This window comes from Drosophila elegans, unplaced genomic scaffold (assembly GCF_018152505.1).
Source record: "Drosophila elegans isolate 14027-0461.03 unplaced genomic scaffold, ASM1815250v1 contig_520, whole genome shotgun sequence".
Classification (NCBI taxonomy): Eukaryota; Metazoa; Arthropoda; class Insecta; order Diptera; family Drosophilidae; genus Drosophila; species Drosophila elegans.
In genome coordinates, this window is record NW_024545903.1 from 4,385,772 (window position 1) to 4,409,923 (window position 24,152).

The 24,152-nt window shown below is 39.7% G+C and overlaps 3 protein-coding genes across 5 annotated transcripts; 2 read left to right on the forward strand and 1 right to left on the reverse strand.

Annotated features, from left to right (window-relative positions):
• Positions 1-253: 253 nt before the first annotated feature.
• Positions 254-1,841, reverse strand: LOC108145437 (leucine-rich repeat-containing protein 34). The gene is made up of 2 exons (XM_017270861.2): positions 1,357-1,841; positions 254-1,069 (listed from the first exon to the last, which is right to left on the reverse strand). Exons 1-2 carry the CDS (start codon positions 1,775-1,777, stop codon positions 327-329), a joined length of 1,164 nt encoding a protein of 387 aa, XP_017126350.1. The 5' UTR covers positions 1,778-1,841; the 3' UTR covers positions 254-326.
• A 7,798-nt stretch (positions 1,842-9,639) lies between these two features.
• On the forward strand, positions 9,640-18,912 carry LOC108145557 (protein anachronism). 3 transcript variants are annotated; one of them, XM_017271058.2, is made up of 5 exons: positions 9,640-10,205; positions 15,055-15,428; positions 15,979-16,245; positions 17,034-17,106; positions 17,721-18,912. In XM_017271058.2, exons 1-5 carry the CDS (start codon positions 9,910-9,912, stop codon positions 18,133-18,135), a joined length of 1,425 nt encoding a protein of 474 aa, XP_017126547.1. In that variant the 5' UTR covers positions 9,640-9,909; the 3' UTR covers positions 18,136-18,912. The 3 variants fall into 3 exon arrangements, with proteins under 3 accessions (XP_017126547.1, XP_017126548.1, XP_041565868.1); XM_017271059.2 differs by having other exon boundaries at positions 15,055-15,419; positions 17,721-18,911; XM_041709934.1 differs by having other exon boundaries at positions 15,979-16,241; positions 17,721-17,819.
• A 1,170-nt stretch (positions 18,913-20,082) lies between these two features.
• On the forward strand, positions 20,083-24,151 carry LOC108145543 (solute carrier family 28 member 3). Its single transcript, XM_017271043.2, has 8 exons — positions 20,083-20,260; positions 21,029-21,082; positions 21,145-21,340; positions 21,397-21,601; positions 22,008-22,772; positions 23,346-23,673; positions 23,741-23,921; positions 23,990-24,151. The coding sequence occupies exons 2-8, from the start codon at positions 21,029-21,031 to the stop codon at positions 24,073-24,075; spliced, it is 1,815 nt and encodes a 604-aa protein (XP_017126532.1). The 5' UTR covers positions 20,083-20,260; the 3' UTR covers positions 24,076-24,151.
• The last annotated feature ends 1 nt before the right edge of the window (position 24,152 follows it).

The following is a 24,152-nucleotide window of genomic DNA, read 5'->3' on the forward strand; positions in this document are numbered from 1 at the left end:
ACATATTTAAATAAAAATTAGTACTGACATTAAAACTTAACCCTATTCATGGAATGCTGTTTTTTAAAAATACAGAATTTCCGCTTCTCGCAATTTATAATTTTTTTCCGCATTCGGTCTTTAAAACAACTAGATTTAACGGAAAAAAAGCGGAATTGGCAGACCTGTTTCTGGTGTTAGATCATATTGGCACTTTGAGACCTTAATATAACATAAAGTTTCCAGCTAATTGAAATTTTCGTTTTCACCGAAGTACAGATTTTCAATTTATTGTATGTTCCAATGCATTGTTATGCAGAACAATCAAACAAACTCTTAGCAGCTGTCTATCTCCAGGGAACTACCCTGTAGTCCTGCAAGGACTCGTCGTAGGTGTAACTGATGTCCACCTCTTGGTGGAGCATTACCTGGGCATCCAGAAGACGGCGCAAAATCACCGCGGAACGCGAGTCGAAGTGGTTACCATACAATTCCAGGCGCTGCAGCCAGCAACATTTCTTCAGGGTCAGTAAAATATTATTTATCGCCTCCGGCTGAATGTCGTTGTACTTCAAGTGCAGATGGTTCAGCTTCAAGCACGAAGAGAGGTACATGGACACCCACTCACCACCATGTGTGCCAATTGAGTTGCAGCTAATGTCCAGCACTTCCAGACGCTTCCCAATGGCGATTCCTCGCAGCAGGAACATGGCTCCATCTGGGCCGATTTTATTGTTGCCGATTCGCAGGCGCCGGAAATTCGATGTGGGCAGTCCCAAGTACTCGGCAATGGGAAGCATGTCCTGGGCGGTCAGTTCGCAGTGCTGCAACGACAGGCTCCAGAGTCTGTTCTGCATCAGCAGCGAACTCAGCACTGATGTGATCTTCTCCGTGTCCAGGCTGAGACTCAGTCCCAGCAGCCGGTCGGCACACAGGCAACGCAGTCCCGGCGACTTGTGGACTCCGTCCGCGATCATGGCAAAGTTGTACTGGGTCAGGCTGCATCTGGACACATTGAGCAAGCGCAACGTAGGGCTGACCAGCAAGAACTCTCGTAGGATCCGCACGTCTTCGTTGGTGAGGGGAGTGCCTGGGAGATAAGACAATTCAGGAAATCTGGTTAAAACTAAAGTAATTATAGTTTTAATAAAATTAAAATAAATTACATATATTTTCTCTTCTTAAATTAATCACCATAACATAAACGCTAAAGCTTCCGTATTGGAAAAAAACTATTAAAGATTTAAAGGTGTTTGTAAGATCAAACATAAAGTGCCCCCCAATTTTATAGCTATCTCAAGAACCATTTAAAAATCATTCATCAAACATATAAAAACATCATAAGTATAACAATTAAATCATTAAAATCTAGTTCACCTTCAAGGTTCAGCTGGCTGACGTCCATCTTTTTCGCATTCAATCGGAGCATAACAAAAAACTCGTGGGGCAATCGCATCATATTCAACTCGATGTACCACACGGGGATCAGGGAGCGGGCAAAGTCCTTTAGCAGGCCCGCATCCCAGTTGCTAACGTTTACACCCGAAAACTTCACGGCCAGCTGGTGGCGCCGCAGGAGATAGTTGACTATGACCCGGAAGTCGCGGACGCAGTGGTACTTCCGGCCGATCCGCTCCTCGAATTCCAGTCGCTTGAACTGGAATTGCTGGTAGGGTCGTTTGTCGTACTCCCGTTGCCAGCAATAAAGGAGCAGTTTCGTGAACAAACGGCTTTTCTCCGGCAAAGGACTCGGGCATTCCTTCGGATTGTATTCGCACGGGAGGACCACTTCGCACATCCTTAGCTGTTTCGTGTGGAGGCAATGTAAATTTGGTTAGGTATTGCAAGTTTATGACAACTTAGTCAAAGCAGACTGCCAGTGAAATATACATGAAATCACTTCCGAAAGCGCGAAATATGCTGCATATTTTTCGGCAGACAACAAAAAATATCTGTGTAAAATAACCAATGTTTATATTTTACAGTTAATGTAGCTTAAAACAAGTAATAATTAAATTCTTTTGAAATTTAAAAACAAGCAAATTAAGAAACTAAACCTTAAAATAGTCCGTTCTTAGTTTTCTAAACTTCAATTAAATTGCAGTTCATTTATTTGAGTATAATTTTCTAATAAAAGATATCTGTTTACGACTTTCCATGTATATGAAATCTGCAATAAAATTATAGCCTACTTCCAAGTTTTTTCCCTGCTTACGTCTTAACGAGAACTAAACTACCATTGCTGCAATCCAAATGGGTGGTAAAAAGTGGTTTCGCAATGGCAAAATGGAGTCCCAAAACTAAAATAGTTCACAAAAACCTCGTGGCTGTTGTTAATTGTGATTAATTTTATAAATAGCTTTAACTAAAAATATGTAAAACTTTGCTCGCCACAGTTCTGTGGAACGCCAAAAGTGTTGCCCCCTTAAAAAGAGCGGAATGCTTCCTCATATTCGGCATAGTCCTGCCAGCAGCAAGACTAGAAGTCTCCGCTTTTGGAGCGCAAGACTTCCACGGTATCATTAGCATAGTTTGCGAACTGAAGGCACAAACTTGGTCGGGGCGAATTACCATAACCGCCATTTCATTCATTTATGTATCCTATTCCACAATGGGCTCCCACTGTCGTCCACGTGGTCTCCAAGCCGAGGCATCCTGGCGTGCCGGCACGCGTCATGCCTGTCCTATTAATACGCTGCAACCCATAATCGATATAGCTATACACAGTCTTCATATACATATATACATTGGCATAGGGAAGGAGCTGCACGTAGCAAGTGGGGAATGCAGGAGTATGAGTGGTATTTGCGCCATTTATGGTCGGTTAGCATCTTCATTTATTTGATTACCCTGGCAGTGCTTTAGCATTGAAGAACGCATCAGTCAACGACAGTGCTGTCGTCTTAGCTAGATCTTTTTCTATTCAACAGTGTGCACTTTAATTGTTAGATAATTTGTACTATAGCTGGTTAACCTTTTAGATGCTTGAAAGTGTTTATAATCTTGCAAACTTTATTATAACCTCGGAGTGCACTTAAAGGGTTCGATTAGTATTTCCTAATTAGTTTTTTTTTCTGAAATTCAAATAGTTGATAATGTCACCTTATTAATATTTTGTTTTTTAAAAGTTACCTATGATGGTAACTTAATTTTTTGGTTAATCACTGTATACTTTTGCAATATTTAAAATTAATTTATGTCTTCTAATCCGCACTAAAAATAGTGTTTTTAACAAAGTGAACTGAAAATTTATTCACATAATTGTTATAATTTATCAGAAAGAAGAAATGAGGTATTGTTTACTTATTTTATCAAGCATACATTTTCATAGATAAAATACAGACCGAATGTAAAATGTTGTAAAAAAGAACATCATCACTGTTGAAAGAGCACCCAATGACTTCGTCTGAATGGACTGCTCCTCTGAGGCGGACGACAGGTGCCCAATCAATAGAGCAAATGACGACTGACAGCCATTGGCTGGCAGGTATTTTTCACTTTTACTACCTGGCCATGGCCACCAAATTGCTGCTTCCACTTTGGGCACGGGACAAGGGCCAGGACTTGGCCATGGACCGGCTTGAATCTGCATTAATTTACGGCCAGCGATGGTCAGACGGCCAGGAGGCAGACACCCGGGAGCCCAGGAGGCTCGACGCTCCATGTTTCAAGACGAGCTCCACGCTTAGTCATCAAGATAGCTGCTGCTGCTAACCAGCAGAGGCAATTAACAGCGGCGACAATTCGGCTTGCCTTCGGGGCCTCAAATTGAAATTCGAAAAGTGGCAGAAGAGCAACTTCAGTCGCGCACAGATGCTTATCTGTGCTTAGAAAAAACGCGATAATTAAAAATATTGTAAAATGCCAGACGGCCAGACGCTCATAATTGCTGGCAGAGGCACTGGCAGAGGCAAGCCCAAAGGCCCAGGCGAAGTCGCAGACGACAGAGAATCAGTCGAAGTCTCAGTTTACAGCTACCAGACAACACGACGCGGCGGAGGAGCACTGCATGTGCATATCATTTAAATAACTTTCCGTCGCACAGCACAAGTGTGAAACTGCAGGCACTATCCTCCGGTTCACCTGCTCTGCCGCAGCAGAGCTACCAAGCTACCAAGCAACCGAGCTGCAGAAATGCAGAGTCGACCATTCCCATTCCCCATCCGTCCGTCCAGACCATGGTCCATATTTGGATGCAACAACGGCGGCGCATCTGCATCACTTAAGGACAATATTGACAGCAGCAACACCGAGTGTCTGCCACGGCCTCCAGACAAACTACAGACGCGAGACATGCACTTGTCTCCGGCTGGCTGGGTCAGCCTCCAACTCCATCGCCGGCTGTCCCTCCATCCTCCATCCATCACCCTCCACCCTGCACCGACCATCCTCCGCCCTCCGGCGAACGCATTCATTGTCAATTTTGACAATCAACAAGACGCGGCTACACATACGCCTTCTGAAATGCCCCTGCATCAACAGCATCACTTACAGAGCAAAAACATAGAATGAAGAATGTATATACTTATTTTTAAATATTTTTAAAGTATATGTTAAAATATCAAAAATATGTAAATAACTTTTTAATGAATGTGTCCCCGTTTTTAAAAGCTTGGTTATTAAAACTTTTGTTTAACAGAAAACGAAAATACATTACAATTTTGTTGGAATTGTAATTAAATAATTTGTCCTATTAAAAGTTGTGTTTGTTATTTATAATATTAATGAACGCAAACTTGGGAAAATATATTTGGATACAATACAAATTTCCTATGATAATAAAGTTTTAAGAAATAACTTAAAAAGAATCACATTAAACGATACATCAAATAAATGGCAATGTAAATATAATAATATTTGTATGAATTACTTTAAAATAATCAATCTTATAATATATTTTTCGCCGTGTAGCAATTTTAGCGGCAGTCTCTGCGACGGGCTGTCTGGCTCTCGTGGTCTCGTGGTCTTTGGTCTCGGTCTCGGTCTGCATCTTCGTCTGCTGAGATCTGGATCTGGCTGGAAGGGGCTGGGCCCAAAACAAAACACCAACAGAAGCCAAACGACGGCACGCGAAAGTCCTAAAAACTGAAAATGAAAATGCGCAAGAATTAATAACAATCATGCCTGGAGGTAGCGGCTCTACAGCGAATACCAAATACACTAATTCTTTTGTTGTGCAATAAATACACTTCGTCTTACTCCTTGATCTCAAGCAGCTTTAGTATAACTGCAAAAGCTGAACCTTAACTAGGAAGAACTTTACTTCGAAAAAAAACATTTTAACGACTTATTGACTATTGAGATAATAATAATGTCAAGTAAATGTAATATGTTTTTTCGAGAAAAAAATGGTCGATTGTTATTGTTACCAAAACAATATAAACAAGACAATGATAACTAAATAATTAATCTTAATTTGTTTAGGTTTAATAATCTTAAAACCTCTTAAGCAAAAATGCAACAACATTGTAAATAAAAAAATCAGAATTTGAAAGGCTCTTAGCTATATGCAAATTCCTAGCAATTTCCATTCAAATAAAAGTGGGCGTAAGAGTGGCGATGCCAAAGCGCAGTGTATACCCGAAACAGCAGCACAAGAAGTGGCTGCAAATAAACGGTAGCACCGGCCTGAAGGGCAGAAAACAACACAATAACAAATTGGCTTCTGGTCTTTGCATTCCACATGCAATCTGAGCCAACAATCACGACAACTGCATTCGGTACACGGCACTGGGCTCTGGGCACTGGGTACTGGGTACTGGGCACTCTTCACCCAACAGTCAACACCAGTTGCCATTGCTAGCCATGGCTAAAAGCCAGTGGCCGAGATCCAGAGGCAGAGTCAGTGAGCCAGAGATGGTAACTCCCTTGGTGCCCGCCCGTCTAGCTACTGGCAAACCAAGAAGCACCCATGCCTAATGGCTGGGCCTCTGGTCTCGGGGTCTCGACTCACTACTTGGGCCGGGTCTGAGCCTGGTCTGCGCCTGGTCTGCGCCTGGTCTCAGCCGGTGCTGACTTGACACGTCTGGATCGCTGGCTGACGAACATCGTGTATTTTTAATAGACTTGCGCCAACCCACCGGACCTAACCGCAGGCTGTCTCTCCCCCTGTCCATTTAATGTTTTTTTTTTTTCATTTTTGCTTCTTTTTTAACTGAAAAAAAAAAGATCGTTAAGCAATTGGTATAAATATTAAAATCTATATTGGGACGTTCACGAGGTTATATAAAAAGAAAAAAAGATAAATTGAATTTAAGCTTAAATTAATAATTATAAAATCGAACTCTCTTAAATATATTTTTAATGTGAAACTTACCATAGAAATAATTATATAAAAATTATATTTATTTATATATTTTAGGTATCAAACATTTATTTTTTCGTTAGTGTTATTTTCGTTGCAGTTGATTGTGAAGGAGAGGATCCCGATCCCTCTTGAATCGCTTAAAGTTTAACGTGAGGGATTATTATGTAAACTACGTGTTGATGGTTAAATAATTTCAACTCGGTACTTGCAAATTTAATGTAGCTGGAATTGCATGTACGGAGTCTGATTAAACATTGTATTATTATGCCAAAATTTTAGTTATTTTTGAGTTCCAAGAAATTCCCCACTCTTTTGCTCAAAACTTTGAAGGTCAAATCACACACTCTCCTGAAAGTATTTATAGCTCCGTTAGTTGTGCTATTACTACTCAATAAAGACTGATGTAAGATTAGAACTTCCCAAATCTAGGAAAAGTCATAACAAAACGATAAGCCAATAGTTGGTACTTTAATAAAATGTATGTTTACTTAGTTTGGACGATTGTTAGCAAATATCTTCCGAAATGATCATCCAATAAATTTAATCTATTAATTTATAGTTCTAAAATTTGCTGAGCACTATACAGAGATTAAAGTCAACTCTAAGCACAAACCCTATTAAAAGTGTTATATTATTTTAAATGAATTAATTGTTTATTTTTATAATTTATAATTTATAATTTTATGTGTCGTTTATACTCATTCAGTCAAAGCAGTTTTATCTCTGCGGCAATGTTTGTTCTAATATAAATTGGATAATAACAGAGTACTCGATAATCGTAGTGTCTTTATCAATAAATACGCCCTATTTCACAAGATTCACCACTTTACCCTGATACGTGTGTTGCTTTAAAAACTTGGCCATATCAGTTTATTGTCCGCAATTACTTTTGAGTCAAAAGTTTTGGCTGATGCGATCGATTAAATAAAGAACAGAGTTCGGGGCTTGTAACCATCCAGAAAATCACTTTAACGTCAATTGCCAGATGTTTTCCAGCCAGGTGGGTCTGTGCGAGACTACGGCGTGGTGATAGTGGTGCCAGTGGTGCTACTGGTCTTTAGAACCCCCCACATGCCTCCACACCCAGCTGGGAGGAATTGTTGCTCATTGGCGGCAATTGCCGGCTACCGTTTAAAATTAAGCCGCACAAATTGGCACGAGCGTGAGGCATAGTGCGGACTTGTCACAGAATTGCTTTCAAAAATAACCGCGGAGAAATGCCGAACAAAAAATATGTCTCACAAGATCAAACGAAAACCAGAAGTGTTTAGATTTTGTATTTAGAATTTGGCCAATTATACTTCCACGCGATCGAACAGCCTTGAAAAGTTAATGAAAAATCAAAAACTGAGACTTGACTTGACTCATTTGGCATTCTAATTGCTTAGATATGCATACATATCTACATGTCTGGCTCTTTTTCTGTTATTGCTGACATCCACATTGTCGACAAAGTGGGACAAATTCTATGCGAGCTCTCAAATAAACAAACATTATTATTATATAAACTTCGCAACAAGAGGCGCTGATTGCGTTCTACATATATCTTGTTTTCATTTTTCTTCCCCTCCCCTTATCCATGAGCTAGATTATGAATCTGGGCATTTGATGCGATTGCAATTTTACATAACACTCGACGTCTGGACAACCGCCCCCCTCTCGCCGACACTCTATTCAGAGCTTAAACGGTGTGTAGACATATCACATGAATGGACAGCGGGACGCAGCCGAATCCAGACTTTATAAAGTGCTGCGAATTATACAATCATTTTGAAATTCAATTTTGGTCCAGACGAAACGCTGGGAAAGATGTTTAGATGCTGCAAAAAATAAATAAATCAAGAACGTCCTTGAAGTCTGGCTGTTTGGATTTCCGTATGCGACGCGAATGAATAATACGGGATAGCGTCAGAACTGTTTGGTATTCCTTAAGCGAAGATAGAAACAATGGATCAAAGGATGGGCTTTCTGGGGTTAATGCCGTACCAGGCACCGCACGCACCTCTAATAGGATATATCCGCCCAATTCACCTTTCAATTGATGGACTACGCACTTTCTGGCCTATCTTCTTGTCAGTTGATTAGTCCGCACGCACAAATCCCGGCGACTACTGAAAGTCAAAAGCACAGGCATCATGGATTTTGTGCCACGAAAAGCAGAAATGATAACAGACATAGCTGCGGAATCAAAACAATTTGATTAAGTCATACTAATTGTGCGGTCGCCTGTAGAAAATCACTTCAAATTAATCTAATCCCCCACGCACATAATAATAGGAATTACCAGTGCTATTATGAGTTTTTGCGGAATTTGTTGGGTTCGATAGGTGCAAAAACAAATTTAGAAGATTGACAGTGCTTTGAGCTGTTTTTTGGTTTGCTCGATTTGAGTGCTGTTTGAAGTGCCGAGATAGAGACACGTTTCTATCGAATAGTGGTATCTGAAAGCAGTCATTTAAAGAAGTCGCCAAACAAACCTAGGTTAGGACCACAAGTATCACTTTTGGGCCCAAAGATAAGCCCCATCTCAGGCACGCAGGCACAGGCACAGATACAGATACAGATATACCCATACACATACAGACGGCTTCCATATCCACGCATAGCCACTATGCCTATGTCGACGTCAGTTGCGCCGGCAGATCCTCAAGCGTCGTTGATTGGTCGGCCGCGTCGGAGCCGAGCGCCCAACCGAACCGCCAGCCGAAGTGCCCGAGCACTACACTGCAAACTTGAGTCGACTGCAAAGCGGTATCACATGGAAATACATAACTGCCAAATCGGTTAAACTGGTTTTATATTACAGTGTTATAATAAATGCAAATAAAGCTAAAAAACTAAGGTTCGTCATTTTTTAATTTTAAGATATTTTTTATAAATTGTATTTGTCATATTATTTTATAATATATTTAGTGTACTTCAAAGCAATGTTAATTGTAGAGTAATATCTCTGTGTTAAAATATATCTCTGTTAAAAACATGTACATTTTTTAAATCAAAAACTCTTTTAAAGTGAATGACACAATTAAAAGATTAGGTTAATATTATTTTAAGTTAAAAATTTCCCATTATTATTTACTGGCATAAAAACCAGTTTAAGATTAAATGGTTTGTCCTGACAGCTACTTCTTTTATTATTGTAAATCAACAAAAATCAACAATCGAATCAAATGAGTTTAAACACAATCAAACGATAAGTTAGTAAAAATAAACCAAATCAAGGCGAGAGTAATGCGCTAGTTTTATTTTGCAGTGTCGGCAGCAACGCAGCGTTTACGACCATAACAAAGTAGATATGCCCCTGCACAACCAAATTTTTTCTTATTTAAGACTAAAAAACCGACTCGCGCAAATCACTTCATACTTGGTTCTTAGAGCGAACACATCAAGAAGCTGAAAAAAGCCAGAAGGCAAGAAACAAAAATCAAATAACCTACAAGATTATACAAATTCGCCAGCCAGTTTCCAGCTGAAGAGGAACAGATAGCATTTTGATTGGTGGCAGAGATGCAGTGAAAAATGTGCACAAAATAAAGTACAACACATTTGTGAACTATCCAGTGATTGCTAATTATAAAAGACAACCATTTACCAGTGAAAACAATTAAAAACAGAACGTAAAGATGGCAAGTGCTGTGCGATTTGAAAAGTGCGGAAGGAAAGGCATACGAGAGTTAATTTTGGTCGTGGCGTTGGTCATGATGGCCGGCAACTCGAGGGCCTCTCCTTTTGGTTCCTCATTCTTTATGGAGGGCGTGCAGTCAGAGGTGGTGAACCCATTCAACCGCACCATCCTCAACCGCTTCAACCTGACCGAGGAGCAAATCCTGAGCATCCAGAACCGCAGCAATCCGAATATGAGGGACGAGTCTGCCCAGTCATCCAACAAGCAGTATCTGGAGCAAGTCGCCACTCAGCGGTAAGTGCCAAAACACCTCGCAATTGTCAAAACAATCTCTGTCAATCACTGTCACGCCTCGCCCCAGAATAGAAACCCCTCTCTCCAAATAGAAATCTAAATAAAAAAGTGTTTTACTCAAACAAATAAACGGCTGAAAAAATGTTTAACCAAAATGTATAAAAAGTGGCTATATTGTATACAAACATTCCAAACAGTGCACTTGGCAATAAAATGCCCAATCAGTTTCGGGAATACTTTGTGTGTAAACACGATTTTCTGCTGCCAATTTTCAAAAATATTTGACGTCTGTTAAGTGAGAAATTTGTCCAAACACAGGCCAATTTCACTCAAGGCTAAAAACATTTGTGCAACTCGCCGTTGTGGCCAAGCACCCCAAAAAATCTATAGCGCCGTACTTATTCGAGTATATTTTTAAAAGTACATTGTACACACTATGCTTCATTTGGTTTATCTTCAACACGATTTCCCCCCATGCAAACCGATTCGGCGAATTAATAAAAATAAGTTATGAAAATTAATACTTTCCCATGAGATTTTCCACATGTGCACTCGATTATTATTTATTTATTGATTGAACGCTTCACTAAATGCATGATGTTCTTACAAAAAGTCATAAATGTAATGGCCTCGCTTAGCAGACCGAAACTTATGATCAATAAATTATTTTAGCTATACACGAGAAGCGTGCCCACAAATTGCGTCTTTTGTTTGTAAACATAGGAAAACTAGAGTGATTTTCTAATCGTAATTTAAATTAAATTAAACCTTTCAGACATTTTTTGAATTAAAAAAAATGGTTATCTTCTTTTTTGCGAAATATTTTGAAAAAATATAAAAATTTTAATTAGAAATATTTTTATATTTCTTGCTTTCCTTAGTCTTTAATCAATTGTTTTTGGCCAGAGGGATATTAATATATCCTTCAAGCTTAAAGCAAAAATAAAATACTATTTAAACATATAATTACTACTCAATTTTAAAATATCTTATGGGTAATAATTTTATTTACCTTTTGGTAAACCTTTGTGACCGTAATACCCTGGGTCACAAAATATCAAAGAGATCAAAATACTTTTACTACCATGTAGTGATGAACTTGAAACTTTACTTAGAATTACACGACACGAACTTAATTCGTTAGAAGATTATTAACCAGTTTTCCTTTCCTAGATTATAATTTAAAAAGCATTTTAAACAACAAAGTTTAAAGTTACAAACCCAGCGACTCGGTGGTCTTTAAAAAAGACTTTAAAGGCCTTTTAAGTAACAATTTGACCGCTCAAAATCAATTAGATTAAAGTGTCGAGGGCCTGGCAGCCCCAGATCCATCAATGGTATCTGTTGTATCCATCAGATACTGTAGTGCAACTGTCGCGACGCCGCTGCACAATGCAGGCTGCATCAAATTCCGTCGGCGACGGCGGCGACCTCTGTCTCTTTGTATCTCTGTGTGTCCCTCGATGTGCCCGCGGATGTCTGGCACATGTCTGGGAGCAGTCTGGGCCATGTCTAGCTATCCGGCTCCGACTCCGACTCCGTCTCCGGCTGAGTCTCCGGCTCTCCGGTAATGAACTTTTTGTAGGTCGTTGCTATGCGAGGCGGGCGTTCGTGGGGGCCAACAGCTGATATCTAAATTGTTTCATCTTATTTGATTGCTTTGGCAGAGTTCCGCACAGACGTCAAACAAAAAAGCACAAAAAGGCAAAAAGGCAAAACTTATGACGTATGAGTAATATCGGGACAGCAGACATGTCTGCCCCCAGCAACTGGCGCAATGGTGCAATGCAAACAGTTGTAGGCGTGTGCATTTATACTGACTGCAGTTCGCTGTTGGTTGCATGATAATGAAGTGCAGCCGGCGAGACACTGTCTAGCCGTTGTTGCTACTGTTGCTGTCGCTTCTGTTGCTGTTGCTGTTGCTATTGCTGTTGTGTTGCTACTGGTGTTGCTGCTGCCGCTGCCGCTGCTGCTGTGGCCAAAGGCAACGGACTGCAAGACTGCAAAGACTGCAAAACCGCAGACACTGAGGCGATGTATTCAGAGATGTCTGCCCCAAGCAAATGGAGGCCAATGCAAATTTTCTCCTTCCTGCCCCAAGGCACCTGCCCCTCAGATGGAACCCTGCCTCTGCGCATGCGTGACTCACGCATGAAAAGAAATAGTATCCACAGCCGGCAGAACATCTATGGTAGCATCAACAGCACACCGAAAAAAATGGTTATTTTGATCCCCAAAAAGCCAAACATTTCTCCTTTTAATGTTAAATGACAAAAACCACAAAGAAATAGTAAAAAGAACAACAATTTAAATCATATTTATATATATAATTAAATTTTATCAACAATGATTTATTTAATAATGTCCTATGCTGGAACTTTTTTTAACACTAAATCCAAATCTTCTTAAAATTTTGTTTTAACTTTTGTGTTCATATAGTGCGTTTTTATAACTTTTAAATGTCAAAGGTATCGCCATACAAATTCTTTTAAATGATTTTCAAAAATTAAATATAGTAAGAAAAATATAAAGATAGAAAAATAAATATATATATATATATATATATATATATATATATATATATAATATATAAAAATAAATATAAGATAGAAAAATGACTGAGCTTTTTAGCGTGCATCATTAAAAAACAATATTAAAAGGACATTAAAAACCAACTCATTCGGCTAAAAAGAAATTTTTGTAATATCGAGTGCTGTGTAATATTTAAGCACTTTGGACACGAAAGAGATCAGATTGACCCCGATTTTGTGTGATTTTTTTCGGTGCAGCATCTAGGCCGGCAGACAGGCTGCGAGCAAACAACAAGCGGACGGAAAGACCGTCTGTCTGACAGACTGACATTCTGTCTAGACGGTGGCCAGACAGACGGCACGACTCAACGAGTTTTCAAGTTCATGCCACACAGCCAGCTCCAGACGACTCCGCTTTCAGGCATTCCTTGGCCAGCCCAGCTAGCCAGTTAGCCAGTTAGCCAGCTAGCCAGACAGATTCGATTCGATTCGATGCGATCACAACGTAAACATAAACAAGAACCGATAATCAGCCACGGGCCATTCGACTCGATTCGCCTCGACTTGGTTCAGTTTCGGTGGAGTGCAAAAGACCGAAAGACTGGAAGACTGACTGTCAGCGGCGACCGTGTTTCATAATTATTTTTTGGCTAGACAAAATGCGCCGCGAGCACACCGAAAGCCAAAAGCCAAAAGCCAAAACAATTAATCAGTTATTTTCTTGTTTTTTTTGTGCATTTCGTGTGGGGAAAATAAAAGCGAAACGTCAAGCGCGTCTCAATTACCGATCCAGACGCATACAATTGTCCAATTTTCTGGCGAGTGAGTGTGTCCAGATTAGATCATAGCTAACTAACTATTGTTGTCTGCCCGGCTCTCGATGATAGTGCACTTTGAGAAATTATCATAAGATTATCACAAATTTTGAGGCTAAATAAAATTAAATAAATATATGAAACATTGGGTTTTAAAACTTAAATCTGTAATTTTAAAAACAAGAGATCTACTACAACTAAAAACAATTTCCTGCATATAAACTATTATTAAAAAATCCATTTTAATTTACACTTTTCAATGAACGAAATGTCCATAAATGATATAGCTACCGAATTTGCACATAAGTCATACTACTTAATACACAACAATACTACTTAAAGAGCAGTTAGGGAATCTAAAAATTTAGCAAGGAGCATTTTTTGTTGCTAGGATATTTCTTATAGTGCTCAGACAAACAGAGGTCTGTCTCGATCTCAATGGGTTTTTAAGTGACACGGTGCTGTCATTCGCTCCACTATGTGCACTTAGCTCATAATCAAGTTTAGGAAATAACGCGAATGAACGAATCACGTGAAGGCATTTAATCAGCACTGATGTCTCGGGAAAGTCTCATTTAGTTGTACTGCAAAGAAAAGAAGAAAAATAGTTAAGTAGGATTGTTGTTATTTGAATAAGCAAATGTTGTCAAGATTAGTACTCAATCTGCATGACAAACTTATTTTTTAAGTGCCCTTCTACTTAAAAACCAACATGCGTAGTTTATTTTTAAAAACGGTTTACTTGGCCCCCAAATAACAAAAACTAATTATTTTAAGAACTCCCGCAATCTCAGATTGCAAAAACGAAAAGTCCAAAGTAGTTTGATTATCTTGAAAATTGAACTGTTACCTATCAATTGGTATAGGTTTAAAATAAATTATAATCGGTATCGGAAATTAGTTTTATTGCCAATCAGTACATTGAACTCTGGCTACCATGCGATTGTGTTTCGTGGAAAATAGTTTACTCATTTATGGGTGGTTCTCCGTTTGGTGGCAGTTTAGCAAGTCCGTGGATAAGAACTAGTTTATTCGCTGCGTGTGTTGTTCGCCTAAATTGAATCAAAAATATAAATTCTCGCCAAATGGAAACGAGCACGTTTTCCCCGCTGACCATCTCGTGGCTTTTCTATTTTGAATGTCTGTAACGAAGACCGCGCTCTAATGTCAATTAAGTGAGCCTTACATAAACACTTGAACTAAATTTCCTGGGCCAGACGATGGGGGCATACAAATAGTTTTAAGATGAGCCATGAAATGATGCCAGCTTCTAGTACCCAGCACCCAAAAGCTTAAGGGGTATATTGGAATTATGTAGCAGCTAGTTGCTATAAAGCATTTCCCATCTTATAATTAAAACATTTGACTTTTCAATAGCTATTAAAGAACTCAAAAGGATTGATTATCTATCTAGCAAATATTTTTGTAATGATAAAATATATTTAAGAGAATAAGGGGTATCTTATAGTCTTAGCAATACCTTAATTTCCTATTTTCTTGCAGACTCAACGACATCATCAAGCGGGTACAAAAGGCCATCTCAAACGAGCCCAATGGCAGCGTATCCAAGGAGAAGGCCGGCTTTCCCATCTGCAATGCAGAGACTACCAATCCGGAGGAATGGCAGTTGGGCAACAACGTGACGCTCCAGTTCGCCAGCAGTGTTTTTATTTCCAACAACGATGACCGTTTGAGTAGCGCCCTGCTCCGCCTCTATAAGACCAATCCCGGCCAGAATCGCGACCAAAATCCCGGCCAGGTACCCGCTCAGCCGGTCAGCACGGAGACGCCAAACTGTGCGGAGCAGCCAGCCGTGGGTCCCCAGATCCGGGTCACCGTCTCCATTGTCCTCCAGCAGAGGAAGAAACGTAAGTTAGGTAGGCATCGTTAGAATATATAAATAAGTATTTACAAGCTATTAAGGAATTATATATATGAAGCCCTTTGGGAGATTAGCTTCTTTATAAATCAAACAGAAGATTAGTTGGTAATTCCGATAATAAAAAATATAAATTTGATTGTCTATATATATATTTTATATTGTATTATTTAACAACATATTTTTGCCTAAAAAGTGGTTAATCAACATATATTTTTTTTATAATCAATCTATATAAATTTCGTCTCTTTACCCACTTGCTTCCGTCAGCAAAATTAATTTATTTAATTAATAACACTGATAAGAAAAATGGAAAAGTAAAAATAAATATCTGACTATTGAATTCAAAATTGTATACTTAAAATTTAAATTAGAAATAAAATCATAATTTAATTAACAATGCGTATTAAATTGCATGAGTTAATATTAAATACTTTAATAAATGTTAAAAACATTAGATTTAAAATATAAATATAATAAATTGTTTTAACTTAGGATAACTTCTTCCGACCGCGTTATCTGATTTATATTCTGTTTTCGATTTACAGAGCGCAAGAAGCGCACCTGCAACACCGCGATGCTGAGCAGCTCCTCCACCGGCTGGGTTGAGATCGACGTAAAGTGCGCCCTCGCCTACTGGGAGCAGCAGCACCGACAGGAGCAACAGCACCGCCAGCAGCTCCGCCAACAGCAGCCGCTGCAGCCCCAGTTGACCTCCAGCGTGGTGGGGATTCTGATGATCGAGGTGCACGACGACGAGGAGAATCCGTTGAAGCCGGGGCTCTACTTCGAGCCACCCTCTTGCGATCAGGCAGGTAAGCGTGTTGTTTGCCATGTCTAACTAACTGGCCCAGGAACGGAGTGGAGGCGCCTCTCAGCCTCCCCACCAGTCACTCTCTATCTCACTATCTCACTTTCAATAAGTCCCATTCATCTCGATAGCGACAGGCCCCTTTCCCACCAACGCGGCGATTTGAATTTATTTACATTTTCGAAAAGGTCATTACTCAGGCGTTTTCGGAGGCCGGACAGCCGGCAGACGTAAATTGAGCCGACCGAAAATAAAAAATCGAAAAAAAATGTAATTTCAGACAGAATTCCAATATCAGTAGACATAATCCAACAAATACCTAGTCGTCTGATTGTGCAGTTAAGTCAGCAGAATCTAAGGCTCAATTTACAATTTGTACCAAGCACGTTTACGTTTCCCTTACGAAATGCTTCCGTCCGTATATTTGAAATTCATAAGGTTCGATGGCCAAAGTGGAGCGGAAGTAACGAAAATCCATTGATCTGTTTAGGATTTATTCATGTCTTGAAATATATTGCCCTGGAACGGTAAGATACAAACTCGCAGACGAAGAACTCAGTTCAAGGTGCTACTAATCGAAATTGCTCATACGCACCGTTGTGCGCAGTGCTCGGCTTTGTTTGTTGTTCAGTTCTTGCGCTTTTTGCTGCGCAAAATTCTTGTCGATGTTGTTGTTGCCGTTGCTATTTTGCATGCCCTTTCATTTGCGCGATTTCCAATTTGCATTGCATGACCTACCATAAATTGGAAGCAAATTTTAATGGTTTTTTTTTCGCAACGTGTGTTTTGCAGAGATTGCTGTCCCATGGAGCGTTTACCGAACAGAATCGTTTAAGTCTCATCTGGCGAGTTGGACATTGCCAAGGTAAGTGCCGTTTACGAATTCCCTTATTCGCATTTTTTTTAATTTTATACTTTCGATTTGAGTTTTGACCGCCCAAGCACTGCTTTAAGTAGCTGATCCTCCTTACTGCTTTACACTGCTTGCATATTGCATATATACTGCTTGTAGACTGCTTAGCTGAGCTCTGTAAAGCAAATGTAAAGTTCTTAAGTAAAGGGTGAAAATGATTTTCAAATATTTTAATACTGTTTATCATAGAAAATAGAAAAAAATTAAACAAATTTATTTAACACAATCGTCACTTCAAAAAAAATAAAGAAGTTTTAGCAATCTTTTTGTACCTCATAAAAGTTAATCAAGAATAACTTTTTCGTGAAACAATACATTACAAAAAAATATCTTAGATATCTTTTTACGTCACAGCCAATAAAAGAGCTAATTAATCACAATTTAACAACTTAAAAAAAAACTAAAAGTCCAGAGTATTTATATTATCATATGAGAAAATTTAAATTCAACAACTTACTCTTACAATTTTAGATCAGTTCATACATAAATAAAACTCGAAATATGCAAATCAATAGAACCTATCTTTAGTTTATTTATTATAACAAGTTAATTTTTATTTTCCACAGAAAACCAAGGTTAGACATTCTCTTCAACGGCAGCAACTCCATGAAGAGCAATTACAACACCCCCAAGAGCAGAACGTACATCGAATCCACCACATCCAACTCACCCACGATCGACAACCAGCTGGACGAGAGCGGCGAATACGAGAGCCAGCAGCGCGATCGCGTCCACCTGCACCACCGTCGCCACCACCACAGTCATCAATCGAATTCCGAGTCCGCACAGGTGGAGGCCGAAATCGAGGCTGAGGAACTGATGTCCTCGGCGAGCGACAGCGAACAGCAGATGGAGCCCGTCTCGAACCACCACCGACATCGGAGTGGCCACCACCATCATCCGCACCAGCTGCACCAGCATCACCACCATCAGCGCCACCACCCCAAGCACCATAAGACTCCCGCCCACAAGCAGGAATAGATGATCGGGAATCGTCCATCGACCCCTTAAACCTTCCCTCTCACCCACACTCATGCTGGTCTTATAATTATTTCTTGTTTTGTATTTGTAACTTTAGGGCCAGTTGACTTAATTAGTTTTTAGTTGATCGGTATATCGGTATCTCCTGCCGCGTAACCTTATTTAAATTATATTTTAAGTTGCGTTGTAAGATAAGTGCATAATTTCGGTCGAAATTCGATTTTAATTTTAAAATCTCTCTTATATTAGAAGTCTGTGATTTAGATGTGGTTAAATTCGCACATATTTTGCTACAAAAATTGTTAGAACCTCAAGAAGGAAAGCAAGCCCGGAAAACGTTTAATACAAATTTAAGTAACATATTTAGATGGTAAACTAAATTAATCAATGCCTTATCGAAGCATTACAATCCCAGACTTCTGCACAATCCACTCGAAAACCAGCAAGCCAAGGACGAACCAAATCGAGCACTTTCGATTCCATTGATAAGCGCTTATAGTCCCGGAATACAGTTTTGTTATATAAATAAGTCACTAGGTTAAAAGTGCCTTCCTGCTAGCAACGGAGCACCACGACGAGCAGCCCTAAATCTCAAAATTGACCCATTGGAACCCATTGTTCTGTTTTGTTTATAAGATTTTATAAGAACCGCATTTTCATTAAGTCAAACTGCTATCGATGCATAATCCTTCACCTCCATCCTAACTAAGTGAATCTGTGTAGTTTTGCAAGTATATGAATAAATCATAAAAAAATAAATATATTAATAAATATAAGTCTCAAACGTTTAAAGTTGCGAATTAAATATGAAGCGAGTTGACTACCGATTTACTTGAGTTATCCCCCTTTTGGATTAGATTGTAACACGAGGGGCTCGGCGATAAGATATGTTTCTTATTCTTATAAAATCCAACAAAACTGCGATTAGAAATCTTTTTCAACTTTGCACTTGACTATTTATGGCTCTCAGCGATTGGCCAATCAATTGTGACATTTTTGTAATCGCTGCTGCCTTCGACCAACAGTAACGATGCCCCAGACCTCTATCAATGGGCGGGTGTTCGACTTCAAATCGCCGTAGCCCAGTAAGTATACCTCCTCACTGCCGCAATCAGATTTCTCAAACGTCATCGCTATCGTTTGCAATCTGCGGAGAGGTTTATGGTCTCTGCTGGAAGTTATCTCGCACAAATATCGACATAGATCGCATGCCGAGCACCTATCATTTACAACAACCAGCTGATAAAACAGTGTATGTCATCCCAATTGGCTATTCAACGCTACACTGCCATGTAGCAGGTGTACTCTACTTAATTGCCGAGATATACAGAGAGAAAAAATAGAAGAACTTATGAAAAATGCTATTTAGTTACAGATAAGTAAATACTTAAGTTTTTAAAAGTGCATAGACCTAAAAAACTTGTCAAAGTATTTTAGTCTTTATTTTATAAATAAACCGAAGCTTTTATACATCACCTTAATGCATTCGGCTTTGTATTAAATTACAACATAATTTGTATAAAATGAGTTGTCACTGTTAAACTAATATTTGTTTGATAATTTCTTCTCTGTGTAGTTAAAGCAAATTAGCGCCTACCAAAATAAATCCCAGTGTTCGTTTTAAATCGAAACCAAATTGAGTTGGAGCTGTCAAGTACCCATTGCCAAGAATCATTTAAAGCAAATCGAAGTCAGCCTGAATATAAATTTGAAGAATTTAAAAGCATTTAAGGCAAACTTGAGGTTTGCCTAGCTCCCAACTGGTAGGATCTCTTTTAATCGGCAAGGCTAAATGATACCAAGATATTATAAATCAAAAGATAGGTTTCTAAAGCAAAAAACGAACTGTGCCGATCCAAACCTGATATGCCCTTATCAAATACCGTGTACTTGCGATCGTATTAAAAACGCCCTGTCGAAGTTTGGCGAATTTAGTATTGCCGAGAGTTTCAACGAGCTACGATGGCAGTTAGCCACAAATTTTAGTTACGCTTAGCAGATGCATTAATCAGTCATTTGTATTCGGCCAGTACGCACCGAGAGTAACGACATTGAAAACCCGTTTCGGCCACAACAAGCCGATAGTGCTCATTAGATACAAAGGGAAAACAAATAATACAAAAAGGTGAAATAACTGACTTTGCGCGAAAGCAAGGCGCTATAATTATTCAGACCGTTAAACACAAAGTGATTAATTCTGGTATTTACACAAAAGTAAAATCTGTTTGTTTTACTCAAGTTTCCGTTCAAATAAAAATATTTTGTGAACAAACAAGTGTGCTTTCGTGAAGAGTTACTTAAGTGCATGCAACACGGGATATATAAGCGTATTCTCGGAATTAGTCGATTATAATTAAGAGCTTTATTAACTTTCACGAGTTTGCTTAAATGCCACCCGATAGTGCTATCAGCATGGTTTCGATTACCTTCTATGAGAAATCCTAACCGAAAGACCTCCCAACGGGGATATATACTATACTGAATGGGATTTACAACCCGCAAATATCAGGAATAATGGTTGAACTGGTTTATTTACAACCGTTGCCTCAACGTTTTTCGTTTATTGACCGGAAATTTATTGAGTGTTGATCCACGTGCTAAAGTAAAGCCATTGACACTGGAAAACCAAGTGCCAAGTATAATATAAAACTGCAGCCCACGTGCGATATTTAGAAAACGGCTTTTCAAGACTTATCGATTTCTCTCAAGTGGGCATAAGTTGTCTAACTTGTCGAACCTTGATTTAGCTGGCCAAAAGAAAGCTATCTGTAGAATTTGACACTTCACATACATATCTGCCCACTCGATGGCTGAAATAATTTGATACAGATTATGGCAGATTACGATTACCGCAAGTGCAAATAACTAATTGTGGGGTTTTTTTTTATTGTAGATGTCAGCCGACTCACCGAAGGGAGCCATTAACAATGGCTACGAACTGGATCATGTAAGACATCTTATGAAATACAAATTATGGCATTTGGTTTAAATGGTATCAATTTTTCACAGAAAGAACTGGACATACACGACTCTGAGGAATTTAAGGAACTGCCGCTGGAAAATATTACAGAGGTCGCCAAAGGAAAAGGATATTTGGATAATAATCCGAAAGTTGCGCGTGTTGTGAGGATCTCGCTTTACATACTGTTGCACCTCGTTGTTGTGGGTTACTTTTCATATGCCACCTATCATTATCACGACATTAGTGAGTATTTCACCAATTAATCCTCATTTCCGGAGTTAATCTTGTGCCTTATTCAGCCAATTATGAATGTACCTGGGGAAGCACCAACAAGCTGTGTGGTATTAACTTCTGCACCGGTTATGGAATGCTCTTGCTCCTGCTGGGATTCATCTATTTGGGCCTCTTCTATTACTACATTTTCAAGCCAATGGTGGGACACAACCTGTACAGAGGCTGTATACGTCCCTGGTCCAAAAAGTGGCACAGTTTTAGCAGGACCAGGTAAGTTATCACTATTTTTCACTGTCATTTTTCCCTTTATCACAGTTCCATAGAAGAGAAAGTGACAGAATTTTATTTTGAAATTTGTATTTTAAAACAAACGCGAGACTGAAACTTTTTTAAAATATTGCGAAAGTAATTAAAAGTTTGAGAATGATTCGACAAAAAAAATAATACAAACATTTTTTTGTCTCAAATTATTTCAAATTTTATTTTGTAACATAAAAAGTTACTAAATGTGTGATAAAGTAGGATAAATTACGAGACCAAGTTGATCAAGCCATTGTTATAAAATATATGACAGAGTGAGACAAAATTAAGTTTATTCACTACAAAATAGAACCGAAAAATGTCCTGCTAAGGAAATAAATTCTTGACACTATTTTTATACCTTTCTAACTTCCAGAGTTGTCTCACTGGCCAGCATTGCATTGCTCCTGGCCCTTTTGGCCATCTTCGTGTACTTCGAGACCCGTGACGAGCCGCAGAAGTTGGTGTCCCTGGTGGCGCCCTGCTTTTTCATCCTGTGCGGCTACGTGTTCTCCACAAAGCGGAGCGCCATCAAGTGGCGCGTTGTGATCACCGGGATCACGTGCCAGTTCCTCCTCGGCATTTTCTGCATTCGCTGGGAGGTGGGCCGCAAGATCTTTGAGTGCTTGGGCAACAAGGTGGCCACGTTCCTGGGCTACGCCACCGATGGAGCGCTCTTCGTGTTCGGCGACTACCTAGTGAAAAACAATGTCTTCGCCTTCGCCATCCTCCCGGTGATCTTCTTCTTCAGCTTCTTCATCTCCGTCCTGTACTACTTGGGTACGATGCAGTGGATTGTGATCAAGCTGGGCTGGATCCTGCAGTCGATCCTGGGCACCACCGTCTGTGAGAGCGTCACGGCGGCGGCCAACATCTTCCTGGGCATGTCCGAGAGTCCTCTGCTCATCCGGCCGTACATCAATAAGCTGACCAAGAGCGAAATCCACAGCATCATGGTGTCCGGCTTTGCGACGGTTTCCGGAACTGTCCTGGCGGCCTATCTGTCCTTTGGCGCCTCGGCTGCCCACTTGATCACGTCCTCGGTGATGGCAGCTCCAGCCACACTGGCCATCTCCAAGCTCTACATGCCGGAGACGGAGGAGAGTCAGACCTCATCGGACTCGATTGAGCTGGAAAAATCGTAAGTATTTTGGATCAACAAAGCTTATTTACAAGGATATAGGAGCTTAGAAAGGAAACAATTATTAATGGGAAGGGCAAGGTTTTAAACTTTTTTTTCATTTATTTTTTTGCGTAGAAAAAAAAACCTCTTCGTGATTACCTTGAAAAATTCATCAGCTTCAAAATGCATATACATTTTTTTTTCTGATACGACCCATACGAACCCAACATTTTTTCAAGGCGACTCCAATGATTCACGGTCACCAAATTATTTTCCTTTAAAAGTTTTTTCTTTCATTCTCTAAAAGTTTTATAGTAATGTATAATTAAATTGAAGAAAAAAACAAATATTAATATATTAAATATTAAAAAGTATATAGCAATGTTTTGAGAAGGGCTTGGCCGGTTCAGCTCAATTTTTCTTCAGTTGTTACTGATTGCCAGAAGAAGGTTTCAACGAATGAATATGTTATTTGAGAAAAACTCTTGCTGAATAGGTTGTTTTTCATAAAATACTACGTTATGCAATTAAAGAAAACATATGTTCAAAGTTAAAAAAGCGAACCATAAACATCCAATTTTCTACATGTAGCCAGGACTCTTCCCTGTTGGATGCTGCGTCCAGTGGAGCCAGCAATGCCGTGCCAATTGTCCTTGGCATCATCGCCAACATAGTGGCCTTTGTGGCCTTCGTCACCTTCCTCAACGGGATTGTTAGCTGGTTCGGCTTCTTGGTGGGTCTGGACGACATTGACTTCGAGTGGATATTCTCCAAGCTGTTCATCCCGCTCGTCTGGGCGATGGGCGTTCCGACAGAAGACTGCGACGTCATTGCTAAGGTGGTGGCCACCAAGACCATAATCAACGAATTTGTGGCCTACGAGCGACTGGGTCAATATATCGAAAATAACGAAATCACCGTAAGTTCACTGCAATCACTCGATGCAATCACTTATGTGGAAACTAAAACGCATTGAACTATTGCAGGCCCGTAGCGCTGGAATCGCCACGTTCGCCATCTGCGGCTTCGCCAATCCCAGTTCCTTGGGCATCCTCATCGGATCCCTCAGTGCCATGGCGCCTCATCGTCGCTCCACCATCACTGCGGTGGCTTTCCGCGCCTTTGTGGTGGGCAGCATCGTCTGCTTCGTGTCAGCCAGTTTTGCTGGTTAGTAGATGGATTACTGAAATATTCAAGAATTATCATTGATTGTATTTATTTGTGTGTTCTTGTAGGCATCCTTATACAAGAAGAGGATGAGCGGGTGAGCTACAACAGGATATTCGAGAAATTGGGTCGGAAAAATGCCACGGAGTTTTAGTTCCTTGCAGTTTTAGATCGTGATAATTAGCTGATCAAATTAAGCAAAATACACAAATTCTTATTTATTAAATAAAT